The sequence below is a fragment of the Phacochoerus africanus genome, chromosome 5, assembly GCF_016906955.1.
Source record: "Phacochoerus africanus isolate WHEZ1 chromosome 5, ROS_Pafr_v1, whole genome shotgun sequence".
In the NCBI taxonomy this organism is placed as follows: Eukaryota; Metazoa; Chordata; class Mammalia; order Artiodactyla; family Suidae; genus Phacochoerus; species Phacochoerus africanus.
In genome coordinates this window covers 18,459,820-18,475,967 of record NC_062548.1, presented here as the reverse complement: position 1 = coordinate 18,475,967, position 16,148 = coordinate 18,459,820, and the positions used below count along the sequence as shown (strand labels likewise).

At 60.1% G+C, this 16,148-nt stretch overlaps 2 protein-coding genes across 4 annotated transcripts; one reads left to right on the top strand and one right to left on the bottom strand.

The window, feature by feature from the left end:
• Nucleotides 1-20: 20 nt before the first annotated feature.
• On the top strand, nt 21-9,566 carry ZNF646 (zinc finger protein 646). 2 transcript variants are annotated; one of them, XM_047780005.1, is made up of 3 exons: nt 21-148; nt 2,071-7,490; nt 8,992-9,566. In XM_047780005.1, the coding sequence occupies exons 2-3, from the start codon at nt 2,153-2,155 to the stop codon at nt 9,111-9,113; spliced, it is 5,460 nt and encodes a 1,819-aa protein (XP_047635961.1). In that variant the 5' UTR covers nt 21-148; nt 2,071-2,152; the 3' UTR covers nt 9,114-9,566. The 2 variants fall into 2 exon arrangements, with proteins under 2 accessions (XP_047635961.1, XP_047635960.1); XM_047780004.1 differs by lacking the exon at nt 21-148 and adding an exon at nt 331-614.
• On the bottom strand, nt 9,567-15,483 carry PRSS53 (serine protease 53). Of its 2 annotated transcripts, XM_047780010.1 has the most exons (11): nt 15,029-15,483; nt 14,083-14,103; nt 13,816-13,978; nt 12,716-12,981; nt 12,426-12,580; nt 12,046-12,265; nt 11,125-11,275; nt 10,802-11,046; nt 10,567-10,712; nt 10,134-10,353; nt 9,568-9,847 (listed from the first exon to the last, which is right to left on the bottom strand). In XM_047780010.1, exons 1-11 carry the CDS (start codon nt 15,084-15,086, stop codon nt 9,828-9,830), a joined length of 1,665 nt encoding a protein of 554 aa, XP_047635966.1. In that variant the 5' UTR covers nt 15,087-15,483; the 3' UTR covers nt 9,568-9,827. The 2 variants fall into 2 exon arrangements, with proteins under 2 accessions (XP_047635965.1, XP_047635966.1); XM_047780009.1 differs by having other exon boundaries at nt 9,567-10,353.
• Nucleotides 15,484-16,148: the final 665 nt, after the last annotated feature.

Here is a 16,148-nt window from a genome sequence, read left to right as displayed (position 1 = left end):
TTGGGAAGTTCTTCAGGGAGCCCCCCGAAAAGTGTCGCCAAAATACTGAGGCCATGGCTGCAGAACCAACCCTTTTTTTCCCCTCCTCTGCGCTCAGCCAACGTGCACCGGAACGATTTTTGCGGCTCTTCCCGGAAGTGTGGCTAAGGTTAGTGCAGAACAACGCAGCTTTTGACCTACGTGGGCGGGGTCAGAGTCGCGGTAAGCTGTGTCTCTCCTAGCACCGGAAATGTGGCTGTTTGGAGGCGGGACAGAAGTATTCTCAGGGCGGAAGTTTCGCGGGGAAGCTTTTGCCGCCAGGACACTTCCTGTTTCCTAATAACAATAGGAAGTGTCCGAGGAGGTGAGGGTAGACTGCTGGCTCGTGCCAGCTGCGCCCTCTTTCCTCTACTTCCTTCCTTCTCCCCCTCTCCTTTCCCTCTTTCCCTCCCCTCCCACTTCCCAGGAGCCCTGGTGGAGTGTGCGTGTGTGGGAGCGCGAGAGCCCCCCAACAGCCACCCCTTGGGGCGCGCGGCTGCAGTTAGGGTGAGGGTCCCAGTGCGCAGGCGCGCTCCCGTTCGCCGTCCCCAACGGACGCACCCGCGGCGGGAACGAGAAGGGGTCACCGGTGCGAGGTAGGGGTCCTAGGAGAAAACTGGCCTAGGAGATGAGTGAGGTTAGGACCTCACTGGTGGTTGATGAGGAGAAGAGAGTCTTGAGCGAAGGGGCTTGGTGAGGTGAGGATTTGGGGAGCAGGGTCAGTAAGGGGTTTAGAGTCAGAGATAGGAGTTATATTAGGGTCCCATGGGAGTGAAGGGTCAGAGAAGGCCAAAGTGATGTAGGAGGCATGGGGCCTGCTATGGAGAGAGCAAGGGCTTTGGAAAGAAGCTTGCCAGAATAGTGGGTTGGCCAGTGTGTAAACTGAGATAACAGGCATTGCAGTGTGTTGTGAAGACTAAGTGACACCACACCTGTTCTTTACTTAGCACAGTGCCTGGCACATGGTAATACTGAGGTAGCAGGGGTTACTCTTGTCATCAGTATTATGAGAGAAGATAGAAGAAAAAAGCAGAAGGGATGCTGGAGTGTAAAATGAGGAGGCATGGGAATGAAAAAAGGTAGGGGGTGAAGAATCAGAAATGAGATGGTATTTCCGAGATGGAAGATAGTTTGAAATTCATAAAGGAGACTTCATGACCCTGAAGGGAACAGGGGAGATGGGGGAGCACCTTTCTCAGCCCTTTCTCTCAAGAGGGCCTCTACCCTCACCTCTCAAGTCCTCAGCTGCCAACTGAAGAAAGAAGCTACTTTCCCAGGGCCTCTCAGCTACTCTGGTTAGCTGATAGGTGCAGGAGAGAGGATTGGACTTATCTTACTGAAGGTCCTAGGGAAGGTACATCTTCCCTTTAAGATGTCATAGAAGACAGGTTGTTTGTTTCAGAATTAGAGAGAGGAGAGGATGAGGGCCAGTAAAGACTTTTTGGATTTGATCTCCAGACAGGATAGTAGGTTTGTGACAGAGGTAAACTGCATTTATTTAGATGGTAGATTCCTTATCTAACTAAATGAGTTAGGCCTAGGGAAGCAGCCATGTCTGGGGAACTTGTATGCAGGGAAGATGTCATGATGGTGCTTCTGAAATAACAGATCCAGTAGAAAGCAGGTCTCTGGGCATGGTGGCTTCGGGGACTTCTCCATGCCCTCTGATGAACTTGGTGCTTATAGAACCAAGAGGCAAAGTTAATTTAGGCCTGCCTTCTGTTTTGGGGCGGGGGGGGGGGGGGGGGGTTGGACTTTTTTTTTTTTTTTTTTTCTTATCTTTTAGGGCTGCACTCGCAGCATATGGAGGTTCCCAGACTAGGGGGCCAGTTGGAGCTATAGCCACTGGCTTACACCACAGCCACAGCAGCACGGGATCTGAGCCTTGTCTGCGACCTACACCACAGCTCACGGCAATGCTGGATCCTTAACCCACTGAGCGAGGCCAGGGGTCGAACCTGTGTCCTCATGGATGCTAGTCGGGTTCACTAACTGCGGAGCCACGCAGGAAACTCCTAGGCCTGCCTTCTGACCGCTGCCCCCTCTTCCTAGGCATTAGACCTGCCACCAGAGGAAGATGCTGCCATCACCTGCCTGCTCTTCCTGAACCTCCAGGTTTCAGCCATAAGGCCCCATGGAGGACACACCCACCTCACTCAGCTGCTCTGACTGTCAGCGCCACTTTCCCAGCCTCCTGGAACTGTCACGGCACCAAGAACTGCTCCATCCATCTTCCAACCAGGAGAGTGAGGAGGCCAACAGCGTCCCTCGGCCCTACCGCTGTCAGCAGTGCGGGCGGGGCTATCGCCACCCCAGGAGCCTTGTCAACCACCGCCGGACCCACGAGACTGGCCTTTTCCCCTGTACCACCTGTGGCAAGGACTTTACCAATCCCATGGCCCTCAAGAGCCACGTGAGAACTCATGCTCCTGAGGGCTGCCGGAGGCGCAGACCCCCCCACCCCAAGGAAGCCACTCCACCCCTCCATGGGGAGACAGCATCCACTGACTCCTGGGGCCAGAGGCTTGGCCCTGGGGAGGGCTGGGAAAACCAGAAAAAACATCCTGAAGAGACCTCTGGCTGTGAGTCTGGGCCAGACCCTAGCGCAGCTCTGGGCACTTGGGAAGATCCACCCACCAGACCCAGAGAAGGCTGGGAAAGCCGGCCAGATCCTGAGGAGGGCGCAGAGGGCTGGGGGCCCACCACCCACTCTGCCAGAGACCCACCGCTCCCCACCCCAGCCAGCAGTCTCCTTAGCAATTTGGAACAGTATTTGGCTGAATCGGTAGTGAATTTCACAGGGGGCCAGGAGCCCACCCAGTCCCCTCCTGCCGAGGAGGAGCGGCGGTACAAGTGCAGCCAGTGTGGCAAGACCTACAAGCATGCCGGGAGCCTCGCCAACCACCGCCAGAGCCACACCCTGGGGGTCTATCCTTGTGCCATCTGCTTCAAGGAGTTCTCTAACCTCATGGCTCTGAAGAATCACTCCCGACTCCACGCCCAGTATTGGCCTTACCAGTGTCCCCATTGCCCCCGTGCTTTCCGGCTCCCCCGAGAGCTGCTGGAACACCAGCAGTCCCATGAGGGTGAAAGTCAGAAGCGGCCATGGGAAGAGAAAGGGCTGCCCACCGCCAATGGGCACACAGATGAGAGCGGCCGGGCCCGACTCCCTGGTACACAGATGCTGAACAGCTCTGGGGAGCTGGAAGACAGTGGCCTGGAGGAGTACCGGCCTTTCAGCTGTGGGGACTGTGGCCGTACCTACCGCCATGCTGGGAGCCTCATCAACCATCGCAAGAGCCACCAGACAGGTGTCTACCCCTGCTCCATCTGTTCCAAGCAGCTGTTCAACGCAGCCGCCCTCAAAAACCACGTGCGGGCTCATCACAGGCCCCGGCAAGGAGCTGGAGAGGATGGGTCGCCTTCAGTGCGGCCAGCGTCCCTGCCTCTGGCTGAGACCACCCACAAAGAGAAGGAGGTCCCCCCCACCCCCCTGGACCACCGCCCCTATAAGTGCAATGAGTGTGACCGGGCTTACCAGCACCCAGGGAGCCTTGTGAACCACCGCCACAGCCATCGGACAGGGGAGTACCAGTGCTCGCTCTGCCCCCGCAAGTACCCCAACCTCATGGCCCTCCGCAACCACGTGCGGGTACACTGCAAGGCTGCTCGCCGCAGTGCCAGACCCGGGGCTGAGAGCGCCCCCAGCCACCTCAAGGTGGAGCCCCCGCCCGACCCAGTGGGAGCAGAGGCAGCCCCAGGCCCAGATCAGGGGCCTGTGTGCAAACGTGAAGAGGCAGCCACTGATGTCCCTCCAGCCGCGGCTAGGACCACACCGCAGATATGTAGCTTGTGTGGGATGCTCTTTGAAGACCCTAAGAGCCTTGAACGTCATAGCCGGACCCACGGAGAAGGGGAGGACAGCAGGGCAGAGAGCAGGGTGTCCCCTCCTCGGGCATTTGCCTGCCGAGACTGTGGAAAGAGCTATCGCCACTCAGGCAGCCTTATCAACCACCGGCAGACCCACCAGACGGGAGACTTCAGTTGTGGGGCCTGCGCCAAGCACTTCCACACCATGGCTGCCATGAAGAACCACTTGCGTCGCCACAGTCGGCGGCAGAGCAAGCCGCACCGGAGGCGGACTGGCAGTGCTGGCGGCAGGGGAGAAGCCAAACTCCCGTCCGGTGGGAACTGGGCCCTGGAGCTGGCGGAAAAGAAGGAGGGCCTGGACTGTCCCCAAGACCCTCCGGGGGGAAGGCCTAGTGGAGCCGAAGGCCACGTGGAAAGTGCTGGGGGCTGTTTGCCAGCTGCGGCTGAGCGGGACAGATGTGGGCACGAGAGGGATGAGGCCTGTTTCCAGGGTGATAATGAGAGCAGAGGCACTGGGGAAGGACTGCAAAGGAAGGCCGGTTTCCTTGACAACGTGGACATCCCAGGCGAAGAGGAAGGCAATGGGCCTCGCTTCTCTGATGGCCTCCCTGGCGGGGAGGAGGGCCAGACACCAGCCCCTGGCCAGCCCAGCTCCCCGGCCCCCTCTGCCAAGGCCTCTGCTGCCTGGCAGGCCGGTGTCTCCCACACATGTCCTGACTGTGGCCGTTCTTTCCCCCACGCCGCTGGCCTGCTGAGCCACAGGCCCTGCCACCCCCCGGGCATCTACCAGTGCTCCCTCTGCCCGAAGGAGTTTGACTCCCTGCCTGCCCTGCGCAGCCACTTCCAGAACCACGGGCCGGGGGAGGCAGCCTCGGCCCAGCCTTTCCTCTGCTGCCTCTGTGGCATGATCTTCCCTGAGCGGGCTGGCTACAGGTTTCACCTGCGCCAGGCCCATGATTCCTCGGAAACGACGGAGGGCTCAGAGGAGGAGGGTGACGAGGAAGGAGCAGCAGGGGCTGCCTCCACCCGCAGCCCCCCACTGCCGCTCTCGGAAGCTGAGCTGCTGAACCAGCTGCAGCGGGAGGTGGAGGCGTTGGATGGAGCCGGCTACGGGCACATCTGTGCCTGCTGCGGTCAGACCTACGATGACCTGGGGAGCCTGGAGCGTCACCACCAAAGCCAGAGTTCTGGGAACACCACCGACGAGGTCCCCAGCCTCCTGCCTCCCCCAGGAGAGGCGGCTGATGCCACGGGGATGGTTGCCGACGCCGGTGTCTTTGAGGGCACGGTGACCTCTCTCCCAGGAGAGAGTGGCGACACAAAGTCTGGAGAGGGAGGAGGTGCGGCCCTCGCGGACAGCCTGGGCGCGCAGGGCGCTGAAGGTTCTCGGGAGGCCCAGCCCCGCCCCTTCCGCTGCAACCAGTGCGGCAAGACCTACCGCCACGGGGGCAGCCTGGTGAACCACCGCAAGATCCACCAGACGGGGGACTTCACCTGCCCGGTCTGCTCGCGCTGCTACCCCAACCTGGCCGCCTACCGCAATCATCTGCGGAACCACCCGCGCTGCAAAGGCTCGGAGCCCCAGGTGGGGCCCGTCCCGGAGGCCGGAGGCAGCAGCGAGCCCCAGAACCCGGCAGAGGAGGGCCGAGGGCAGGCCGAGGGCGAGAAGTTCCCGAAAGAACCTCAAGTGGAGCCCGCGGAGGAGGTGGCGGAGGCGAAGGAAGAGGCCTGGGAGGAGACCGCCGGGAAGCGGGAGGAGATGGAGCCCTGGCTGGAGACGGCGGCGGAGAAGGGCTGCCGGCCAGAGGCCCCCTCCGAGCGGCCCTTCAGCTGCGAGGTGTGCGGCCGCTCGTACAAGCACGCGGGCAGCCTCATCAACCACCGGCAGAGCCACCAGACCGGCCATTTCGGCTGCCAGGCCTGCTCCAAAGGCTTCTCCAACCTCATGTCGCTCAAGAACCACCGGCGCATCCACGCGGACCCGCGGCGTTTCCGCTGCGCCGAGTGCGGGAAGGCCTTCCGCCTGCGGAAGCAGCTGGCCAGCCACCAGCGGGTCCACCTGGAGCGCAGTGCCGGCAGCGGCTCCCGGCAGCTGACCCGGGAGGATCGGCCCTTTCCCTGTGGGCAGTGTGGGCGGACCTACCGCCACGCGGGCAGCCTCCTGAACCACCGGCGGAGCCACGAGATGGGCCAGCCTAGCTGTCCCACCCGCCCCAAGACCGACTCCCACTGCCTGGCCCTGAAGGACCACCACAGGCTGCACTCGGAGAGCCGGCGGCGGCGTGCCGGGCGGTCCCGGCGGGCGCCAGTGCGCTGCGCCCTCTGTGGCCGGAGCTTCCCGGGCCTGGGATCTCTGGAGGGGCACCTGCAGGAGCACGAGGAGGAGACCAGAGGCAGTCAGGGAGGCCCAGACAGCACAGAAGGCGCTCAGGGGAGCCCGGCCAATGACCAGGGACTACAGGACACATCGGGTGGTACCGAGTCTGTGCCCCAGCTGGAGGATGGGGACGTGAGGCCAGCGGAGCAGAGTCAGAGCCCCTTCAGGGCAGCAGGTTCAGAGGCCACAGAGCCAGTGTCCTGGAGCGTGGGGAAAGCGGATGGGTGGCAAGGAGACGGGGGGCCAGTGAATCATGATGGAGATTGGGCCCCTGAGGGTCACACACTGACCAAGCCAGAGGACAAGTCAGGGGACATTGTCCTCGGGAGTCCTTGCCACCTTGGCAACTGCCAGCCCAATGGACCTAGTCTGATTCCCGTGGAGAGCTGGGACAGCGGAGACAGTGGCCCTCAGAGCCAGCCAGAGAGCCCCTCCTTTTCCTGCAGCCACTGTGGCAAGACCTCCCACCAGGCAGAAGGTCCCTTGAACCACCACGACAGCCACAAGACAGACCGTCACTATTGCTTGCTCTGCTCCAAGGAGTTCTTCAATCCTGCGGCCACTAAGAGCCACAGCTGCAACCACATAGCTGCCCAGACCTTCGCCTGCCCTGACTGTGGCCAGACCTTTCAGTCCCACTACGAACTAGCCAGCCATCTGCAGACCCACACGCAGGGCCTCAGTCAGGTGTCACCCCCGAGAGAGGAGGCCAGAGGCCCCAAAGCTGGGGCTATGGAGGCTGAGGTGGATCTGCTGGGTCAAGAGAAAACCCAGAAGGCCCCATTGCAAGCCCCCAGGGCCGCAGGAGAGGATGCCGGGAGAGCTAGTGGAGGCCACGATGGAAAGTCCACAGCGGCCGTGGACGAGGAGCGGCCCTTCTGCTGTGCACAGTGTGGGCGTTCCTACCGCCATGCCGGTAGCCTGCTGAACCACCAGAAGGCCCACACCACTGGACTCTACCCCTGCTCCCTCTGCCCCAAACTTCTACCCAACCTGCTGTCCCTTAAGAACCATGGCAGGACCCACACGGACCCCAAGCGCCACCGCTGCAGCATCTGTGGCAAGGCTTTCCGGACAGCTGCCCGGCTGGAGGGCCACGGGCGGGTTCATGCGCCCCGGGAGGGGCCCTTCACCTGCCCCCATTGTCCCCGTCATTTCCGCCGCCGCATCAGCTTCCTGCAGCACCAGCAGCAGCACCAGGAGGAGTGGACAGTGGCCAGCTCTGGTACGGGGGCATGAATGGGCTTGGGCAGAGGATCGAAGGGTCCCAGAGGAGGCGGGCACGTAGTGGAGGGTAAAAACTGGCTCCGAGGTAGGGAGGTGGGTGGGTGGGTGGCAAGGAATGATAGGATCCCATGGATTCTAGGAGATGGCTTTGAGGCTGGGATATGGAGAAAGCCAGTTTTTTTGTTGTTTTTTGCTTTTTAGGGCCGCACTTGAGGCACATGGAGATTCCCAGGCTAGGGGTCAAATTGGAGCTACAGCTGCCGGCCTACACCACAGGCACAGCAAAGCCAGATCTGAGCCGCGTCTGCGACCTACACCACAGCTCACGGCAACGCCGGATCCTTAACCCACGGAGCGAGGCCAGGGATGGAACCCGCAACCTCATGGTTCCTATCGGATTCTTTTCTGCTGCGCCACAACGGGAACTCCAAGAAAACTAGTTTGAGGATGCTGCCTTTTGAGCCCTCGATCAAGTGAAAAGGTAGCCTGGTGGGGTGGGGCAGTGGAGGGCAGGGAGTGGCCAGGGACAGAGGCAGTGCCAGGACTTCTGCTGTGCTGGAGCCAAAGGGGAATGGTCTTCCTGTTTGGGGAGTGGGAGCAGCTGGGTACGGCATCCTGATCCAGCCAGTTAGGTAATGATTTCCAGAGGAAAAGATGGTGTCAGTTCTGTTCTTTTTCCTAGAGTGAGCAAGGGGGCAGGGGGGGCACCCCCAGACTGGACTGCTCTGTGGCTTCCCTGCTGAGCTGGTCAGGGAAACGGGGTCACTGGTTGGCACCCAGCTTCGGGTCTTTTCCCCGTGATTTGTCTCTGCTCCCCCTTCTCTTCCTGGAAACTAGATCCTTGGCCCTTTCTCACCCCTCTTGCCCCACATCTCTTCTCCTTCCCTTTATTCAACCCTCTCCTCTCTCTGCTGGGCCTTCCCTTTTTGGGGATCCAACCAAACCACCCTTTCCACCTGCACACCCCCTCCCCGCCAGCGCACCTTTAACTGGAGGACTGAGTCACAGATAATTGTTTCTTTGAAGCCAGGCCCAGCTGTGGCAACAACAGTCATTAATCCCTATCTCCTGTTCTCTATCAAGGGGAAGCTCCACAGAGAGTCACCTCCACCCAGTCTGGCTGGAGGACAAGGCTGCGGAGGCGTGGGACGGCCCACTCCCCCCCCCACCCCCGCAAGTCCCTGGCTCACTCTCCGCCTCCTCTGGGGAACCCTAGCCCTTCTTCTCCCAGAACCCCTTCCATTTAGTGGCCACCGAAGGTGGGTGTCCCTGAGATGGTCAGGGAAGGAGGAGAGGGTGGTGAGACTCCCCTGGGAGCACTGACGAGCCGGCTTTCAGGATAAAACGTTTTCTTTTGACTCCAAGGGACTGCATGCGAAGCTAGTTTAGCCAGGTCTGGAAAGGTAATGGAAGCTCTCAGACAGGCCTCGGGGGCTAGGGAGGGGGGTCCAAGCTGTGCAGGGTTTGCCCCCTCAGTCACCACCTCTCTCTCTCCCCAGGAACCCCAAAGGTGCCAGCGGCGGGCAGAGGGGACTTGTCATTGCCCCCTCCACCCACACCCACGACCCCACTCCTGGACCCTTCACCCCAGTGGCCTGCAGACCTCAGCTTCTCCCTCTGAAGTTCAAGTCTCCAAAGATCAGAATAGGGGCAGGGGGCAGGGAAAGGCTTGATCTCCTCATTTTGCTCAGGAGTAGTTTGGGCATCCCCAGCTCGTGTCTCCTCTCCCGCCCGCAGAGGATCCAGGTCTGGCTTCTTTCCCAAGGAGGGGGTGAGGCATTCCTCCTGGCCTGTCCTTGAAGGACCTGCTTTCCCCCAGCCTTTGTCACCAAGCTCTTCCCCTGTGACCAGCCCTGCAAGAAACCTAGTACCAGGCTCTGCCACGATGCTGGGCCACCCTCATCAGCCAGGTTCCAACACCAGGGAGAGGCAGACTCAGAGAGAGCCGCGGGTGGGAATATTGCCTGTGGAAGGGGAGCCTTTTACTACAATTTGTAACTTATTTTCTAAAGTCTATTTTGTAACAATTTATTTAAGTTAAAAAAAAAAAAAAAACACAGGAAAATTGCTCCCTGCAAAAAAATGAAATTTTCAAAGTACGCGGCTGGTGTGATCATATCGGAAGGGATGAAGACGAGGGAAAGCTGAGGACGCATGCGTCGGGGCCACAGAGCTGGGTGTGGGGGAGCAGCCACAGGCCACACCTCCCGGGGCGTGGGGGCGGGGGCAGGCTCCTTCCCAGAGCCCACTGCACTGTCGCCAGTCGGAGTTGAGGAAGGGATGGGAGGGGAGCAGGGGCAGTGGCGTGGGAACCGCGGCCTCCCAGGGCCACCTGTCAACAGCCGGCTGGTTGGCCTGTCGGGGAGAGGGAGGAGGGTGGGCTTGGCGGCGGCCTCCCAGCTTCCCTCCGTCCCTCCCTCCGAGGAGGAGGAAGGAGGTGCTCCTCGGCCCCGCATGGCAGATGAGAAAAGGGAGGTCGGAGCAGTCGCGAGGCCGGCTCCAAGTTAAACAATGACCAAGAGCCGGAATCGGAAGCCACCTGGGTCTGTGGCTGCTCCACCCCACCCACAGATCCTGCCCCAGATTGCGAGAGAAGGGGTCCAGAGAGGCAGGTGGGGTAGGAGGCTCCGGGGCCACATACTCATGTTAGCAGGGCAGCTTCCGGGCTCGGCCTCAGGCTCCGGCTCCTCTGCGAAGTAGACCTGCCAGTCCAGACTGCTGACCCAGTTCTCATAGGTGGGGAGCGCCGCAAAGACGGCGGCGGGACTCGTGGGGCCTTGGCAGGCGTCTCCGAAGCTGTGCAGCCCAGCCAGGAACCACCTGTCCCTCACCTCGTGTACCAGCGGTGCCCCCGACAGGCCCTGTCAGGGGACACGGGGTCACTGCCTCTTCTCGCTGGGCAGCAGCACAGGGCAGAGGGGACTGGGGCTCTGGCTCTTTGGGAGCCAGTTGACAGAGAGGCAGAGTTTCAGGTGAGAGGCAGGTCTGAGGCCAGGCCTGGCGGAAGGTCTGTTTGAATGGCAAGGTGAGGGGGCCAGGGGTGTGTGCGGTGAGTTTTGGTGGCACGGGCTCACCTCACAGCCGGGCGGCTCGCCCACAACACTGGTACACACCATCCCGGGCAGAATGGGGACGGTGTCACCCCCGAGGGTGGCGTGCAGGCGGCTGCAGGCCCTGGGCCCCAGGAGGGTCACAGGCACTGTCTGAGGGGAGCCAGTGTCTGCAGGGCGAGAGAGAAGTGCCAGCAGCTGCCGCCACGGCCCCAAGGCTGGATGTGCTGCTGCTGGTGGCCCTGTCCTTCCTACATACCTGCTCCCTGGTGGGCCAACCCCAGGACCCAGCCGTGTTCCCCATCAGGCAGGCGGTGGTCAGCGTAGGGCAGGCAGAGGGGCCGCAGGCTGGGGCCCAGTGTCACGGGCTGGGCCAGCAGCAGGAGGGCCACGTCGTAGCCCCCCTCCGGGTGGGTATAGGCCCCATGCAGGATGACTTGCCTCAGGCCCCGCTCCTCCGATCTGGCCCCCAGGCCTACAGTCCATTCCTCTGGGGCCTGGCGCCTGTGCAGGGACAGCGTTGACAGCACTGGGTGGCAGGGCTGCCGCAAGGGCGGGGGCGCAGAGGGGGCCAGGGCTTACCCGATGAAGCAGTGTGCAGCAGTCAGCACCACCTCCTCTGAGACCAGGGCTCCGCCACAGGCCAGCTTCCCTTGGTGCTTCAGCCTGGCGTCCCAGGGCCATGGGGAGGGAGCTCCTGCCTGAGGGCCTCTTCTCTTCAAGGATCCACAGGCTGAAACAGAGGGGTGGCATCATCATCATCTGCCTTCTTGCTAAGCATTCTGCATGCCAGGCCCTGTGACGAGCCCTTCCCATGTGCTATCAGATACCCTCACGACATCCTCTTAACTTGAGCGTGTTATCCTTGTTACAAAGGTAACCAAAGTTCCAGAGAGGTTAATTGACTTTCTAGCTCAGTAACCACAGGCACGAAGCCAACTCGGGATTGAAAACCCAGGGCCTAAGCTTTAACCCTGATGGTCCAGCATCATGGGAGTGGCCCGCTCATCATTCCCCCACCCTGCCTGTCTGCACCCCTCTGGGCTTGGACTGGCCCCAGAACTCTTAGCTCACTTGACGCTTCTTTTAGCATCAAGAGCGCTTCCGTCTCAGGAATTATTTTGCATGCAGTTTGCATGTTAGTCACTCAGTGCCAGAATTAATGCCCCACTGAGTTGGAGCCCTGTCCTGTCTGATCTCACGGAGTCTCCATGGGGAAACTTGCTGCTTACCCCAAACCTTCTGCCAGGTCTCAGAAATTCCTTTTCTTACCAAACTCCAAAAGCATGAAGTTCTGAAGCATCTATGCCTCTCAGCTGTAAAGGGAGCTATTCCCATCCTAGGGGCCAAAGGGGCCTTCGAAATCCCCTTGTTAGCCCGTGGCAGTGTGTGCATGCCCTGTATCAGTCTGTCCTGAACTGAAGTTGGCTCCCCTGTGGCTTCTACCTGCAGCCCTGGGAGGAGGTCCCCACACGTCCCACACCTGACACCCGCTGCTCATACCTACACAGCTGTCCTCATCGCTCATCTCCGGGGCCTCGGGGTTCTGGGCCAGGAAGGCTGCCCCCTGAGCGCGAGCCTGCAGCCAGGAGCTGTGAGCAGCCATGTCGGTCAGCAGTACGGGAGTGTCTTCCTGGGCGCAGCTTGATGCGAAACTGATGATCCCAGCTTGAACCCAGTGTCCGTCAGCTTCACGGCACAGCACCGGGCCCCCAGAATCTCCCTGGAGCCAGGCAGTGTTGTCAAGGACAGACGCCTGAGCCCCAGGCCCCGGTGGACACCCTCTACCTGTGGCCCTTCCACCCATCCCTGTGGATCAAGGGCCCAGCCCAAGGCTAGAACCCACCCCCTTCTGTTCCCTTCCCTGGTCCTCTCCCTCAGACCTGACAGGGCCCCTGCACCCCAGGCTGGGGACCCCCACACAGCATCCCGGGCCGGGCCGGGCTGGCCAGCAGCCGCTGGTGCAGGCGGTCGTAGAGACAGTTACACGTGGGGCGGCTGATTAGGCGCAGGCGCAGATTCCTTAGGGTCCTGGGAGCTGGCAAAAGAGGGGGCGTTGGGGCAGGAGTCTGGGCTCCAGGAGCAAGGGAGACCGGGAATGGGGACAGTTAGCCACTGAGGCCGTGTGACCCTGGGCAAGCGGAGTGCCTCTCTGGTAAGGACCAGTGCTTACCATCCTTGGGGTCCTGATCCCAGCCAGTGGCCCAGCAGGAGGTCCCAAAGGGGAAGCGATGGCCAGGTTGGGGCAAGCATAGGGGTGTGTGGGCCACCGGGTGGGCAAGCTGGAGCAGGGCCAGGTCTGCGCCCTGGCTGTAGTGGTTGTAGGCCCTGGGCAGCTGCAGAGCTGTCACCCCCACCTCCTCAGCCCCTGTGCTGAGTCCTTCATGCTGCAGGGAACCCAGGACAACTGACCAGGAGTTCAAGTCCGTCATTGCCTCCCTGGAAGACGAGGAATAAGACCCAGGCATTGAGTTTAGAGGGGGACAATGACACCACGGGAGACCACACAGGGTAGGTGGAAGATGGACAAAGCCCCTGTGGCTTTAAGCAAGGTCCGTCCTTGTCCCAACCTCAGTTTTCTCACTTGTAAGGCTTCTACCATGTAAGGGTAAGATTAACTTGAGGAGTTCCTGTCGTGGCTCAGCGGTTGACGAATCTGACTGGGATCCATGAGGATTCAGGTTCGATCCCTGGCCTCGCTCAGAAGGTTAAGGATCCAGTGTTGCCGTGAGCTGTGGTGTAGGTCACAGATGTGGCTCAGATCTGGTGTTGCTGTGGCTGTGGTGTAGGCCAGTGGCTACAGCTCCGACTAGACCCCTAGCCTGGGAACCTCCAAATGCCACAGGTGTGGCCCTAAAAAGACAAAAATAAAAATAAAATAATTTGATAGTATATTCTTGGCATATAGAACTTTTTTTCTTTTTTTTCTTTTTAGGGCCCCACCCACAGCATATGGAGGTTGAATCAGAGTTGCAGCTGCTGGCCCATGCCACAGCCACAGCTACGCGGGATCTGAGCCTCATCTTCGACCTACGCCGTAGGTTATGGCAACACCAGATGGATGCCTAACCCACTGAGCGAGGCCAGGAATCAAACCCGCGTCCTCATGGGTACTAGTGAGGTTCTTAACCTGCTGAGCCACAACGTGAACTCCTGGCATTTTTAAACAAATGGTACTTTGTTATTCTAGGGGGAGGGCTCAGTCTCCTGGGCCTTGGGGCCAGATCACCCACCCCCAAAGCCAGAAACCCTGTTTGAGCGCAGCTGACTCACCGTTCAAAGCAGTGGGCTGCAGTGAGGACCCAGGTGTCTGCCACCAGGGATCCGCTGCAGAGGTGGAGCCCCTGCCTCCTCACACTGGCCTGCCACGGCCACTCGCCAGGCACCGTGTCGCCCTCCTGAGGCTCGGGGGGCCCAGGGCCACGCTGCCCACACACTGTGGAGAGGCGTAGGTCAGGCGGACAGCAGGCCCCTGTCCTGCCCTCGCCCCTGGCCCGACCCAATCCCAAGCAAGGCCTGGCCCCACGGCCCCGAGCTTACCCCGCTGAGCTGCTTGAAGACCTGAGAAGAGAGAGACACAGGTGAGCCTTCGGGGGAGGGAGCCTCCACCTGCCTGGGCCAGCCTTGGTGGAGGGGACAGGTTTGGGGGGACCGGCCCGGGCTCTTGCTCTGACTCTGTGTCTACCTCACCAGGTCCTCCCAGAATGAAAGTATTTATATGAGGTCAAGGAATAGCTTTTATTGGAACCTATTCAGAGGGTACACTCAGTAATTAGCCCTCCTCCGTCTGCCGTGCTCAGCACCCTGGGCCTGGGCAGCAGGGCCTGGGCTTCAGGCTGGGACCCAGCCAAGCCTCCTCCAGGCTTCAGAACCCCTGACTCCTACCCCCACCGCTGAGTCAGGGAGGCAGCCAGGGCCTAAGGAGGGCATTAGCTGAACCGTGCCCTCGGCTGCGGAGTCCCAAGAGGAAGGATTACAGGTCTGCGTCATGTCCAAGTCCAGGAGGGCGCCACGGGATGCAGACTCACCCCGCCCCTGTTCTGACAACTCAGACGCCCCCACCTTTCCAGAAACCGCCAGACACTCTGCTACCAAAGGGTCCCCTGCCCTGCCTCTTCCCCGTCTCAGGCACGCACAAACACACCAACTGAACCTCTAAGCCAGGAGAGATGCGACATATGTAAAGGCAGAAGACGCAGGCCCGAGGGCCCAGAAGGGGCCTAAGGTCATTCTGGAAGGAGAGAGGGAATCAGGGGGCACAGGGGACACGCATGGGCGTAATGACAGCTCCTGCAGACACAGATTGTAATGCAGCCCAAGGAAGTCACACCCATTTGGGCACAGGCGTCCACCTACCCTCCCCCCACCACACTCACAGCCAGACACAGTTACAGCGCCACAGGCAGACTGTCGCCTCAAACTGCAGGAGCAGAGGACAGCCCCCGAACTCCCACATACCACTCCCGACCCAAACACGGTGACTCACCCTCTATGAGGACCACTGCTCCCAGGATCAGCAGCCCCGGTCCCCAGCTCTGCTTCATGCTGCCCAAGGCCACTCTGCCGCCTCTGGTGCTCTGGTTCTCAGAGAGGCCACCTGGGTCTCCCTAGCTCCACCTCTACTCCACCCCCAACTTGTTAGGAGTCAGGTGTCATGGCTTTTCCTGGGCTGGAAGGGAGCCAGCCCTTCCTTGATCTGAGGCTGTGGCTGCGTGACCCTGGGCTATTCATCACCTCTCCCTGGGCTTCCCCTTGGCCACATGGCCTGGGTTCAAATCCCAGTTCCCCTGAACACTTAAGGGACCTTGGACAGTTAGCCCATCTGTGCCCTATCTGAAAAACTAAGAAGTGTTGAATGTAAAAATGCTTAGACTGGGAGTTCCCATTGTGGCTCAGTGGGTTAAGAACCTCACTAGTATCCATGAGGATGTGGGTTCCATCCCTGGCTGTGCTAAGTGGGTTAAGGATCTGGTGTTGCCATGAGCTGTGGCGCAGGTCACAGATGAGATGCAGCTCGGACCCACCCTTGCTGTGACTGAGGCACAGGTTGGCTGCTGCAGCTCTGATTCAACCCCTAGCCCGGGAACTTCCATATGCCCCAGGTGCAGCTGTAAAAATAAAAATAAAATAAGGAGTTCCCACCGAGGCGCAGTGAAAACAAATCCAATTAGGAATCATGAGGTTGTGGGTTTGATTCCTGGCCTTGCTCAGTGGGTTAAGGATTCAGCATTGCTGTGAGCTGTGGTGTACATGGCAGATGCAGTTTAGATCTTGCGTTGCTGTGGCTTTGGTGTAGGCCAGCAGCTGTGACTCCAATTTGACCCCTAGCCTGGAAACTCCATATGCTGTGGGTGCGGCCCTAAAAAGGAAAAAAAAAGAAAAAAGAACCTAGATACCAGAGCCATATGGCCCTGGTGGATTTGGGTCTTGAGGGCTCCCTAATCCCCTCTCACAAACTAGCTGTGTGATCTTAGGCAAATTACTTAGCTTCTCTGACCTCAGTCACCTCAAGAAAGGGATACAGCCAGCCCTTTGTATCCATAGGTTCTGCATCTGTGGATTCAACCAGCTGCAAAATCAAAAAAAAAAAAAAAAAAGGGGGGGGG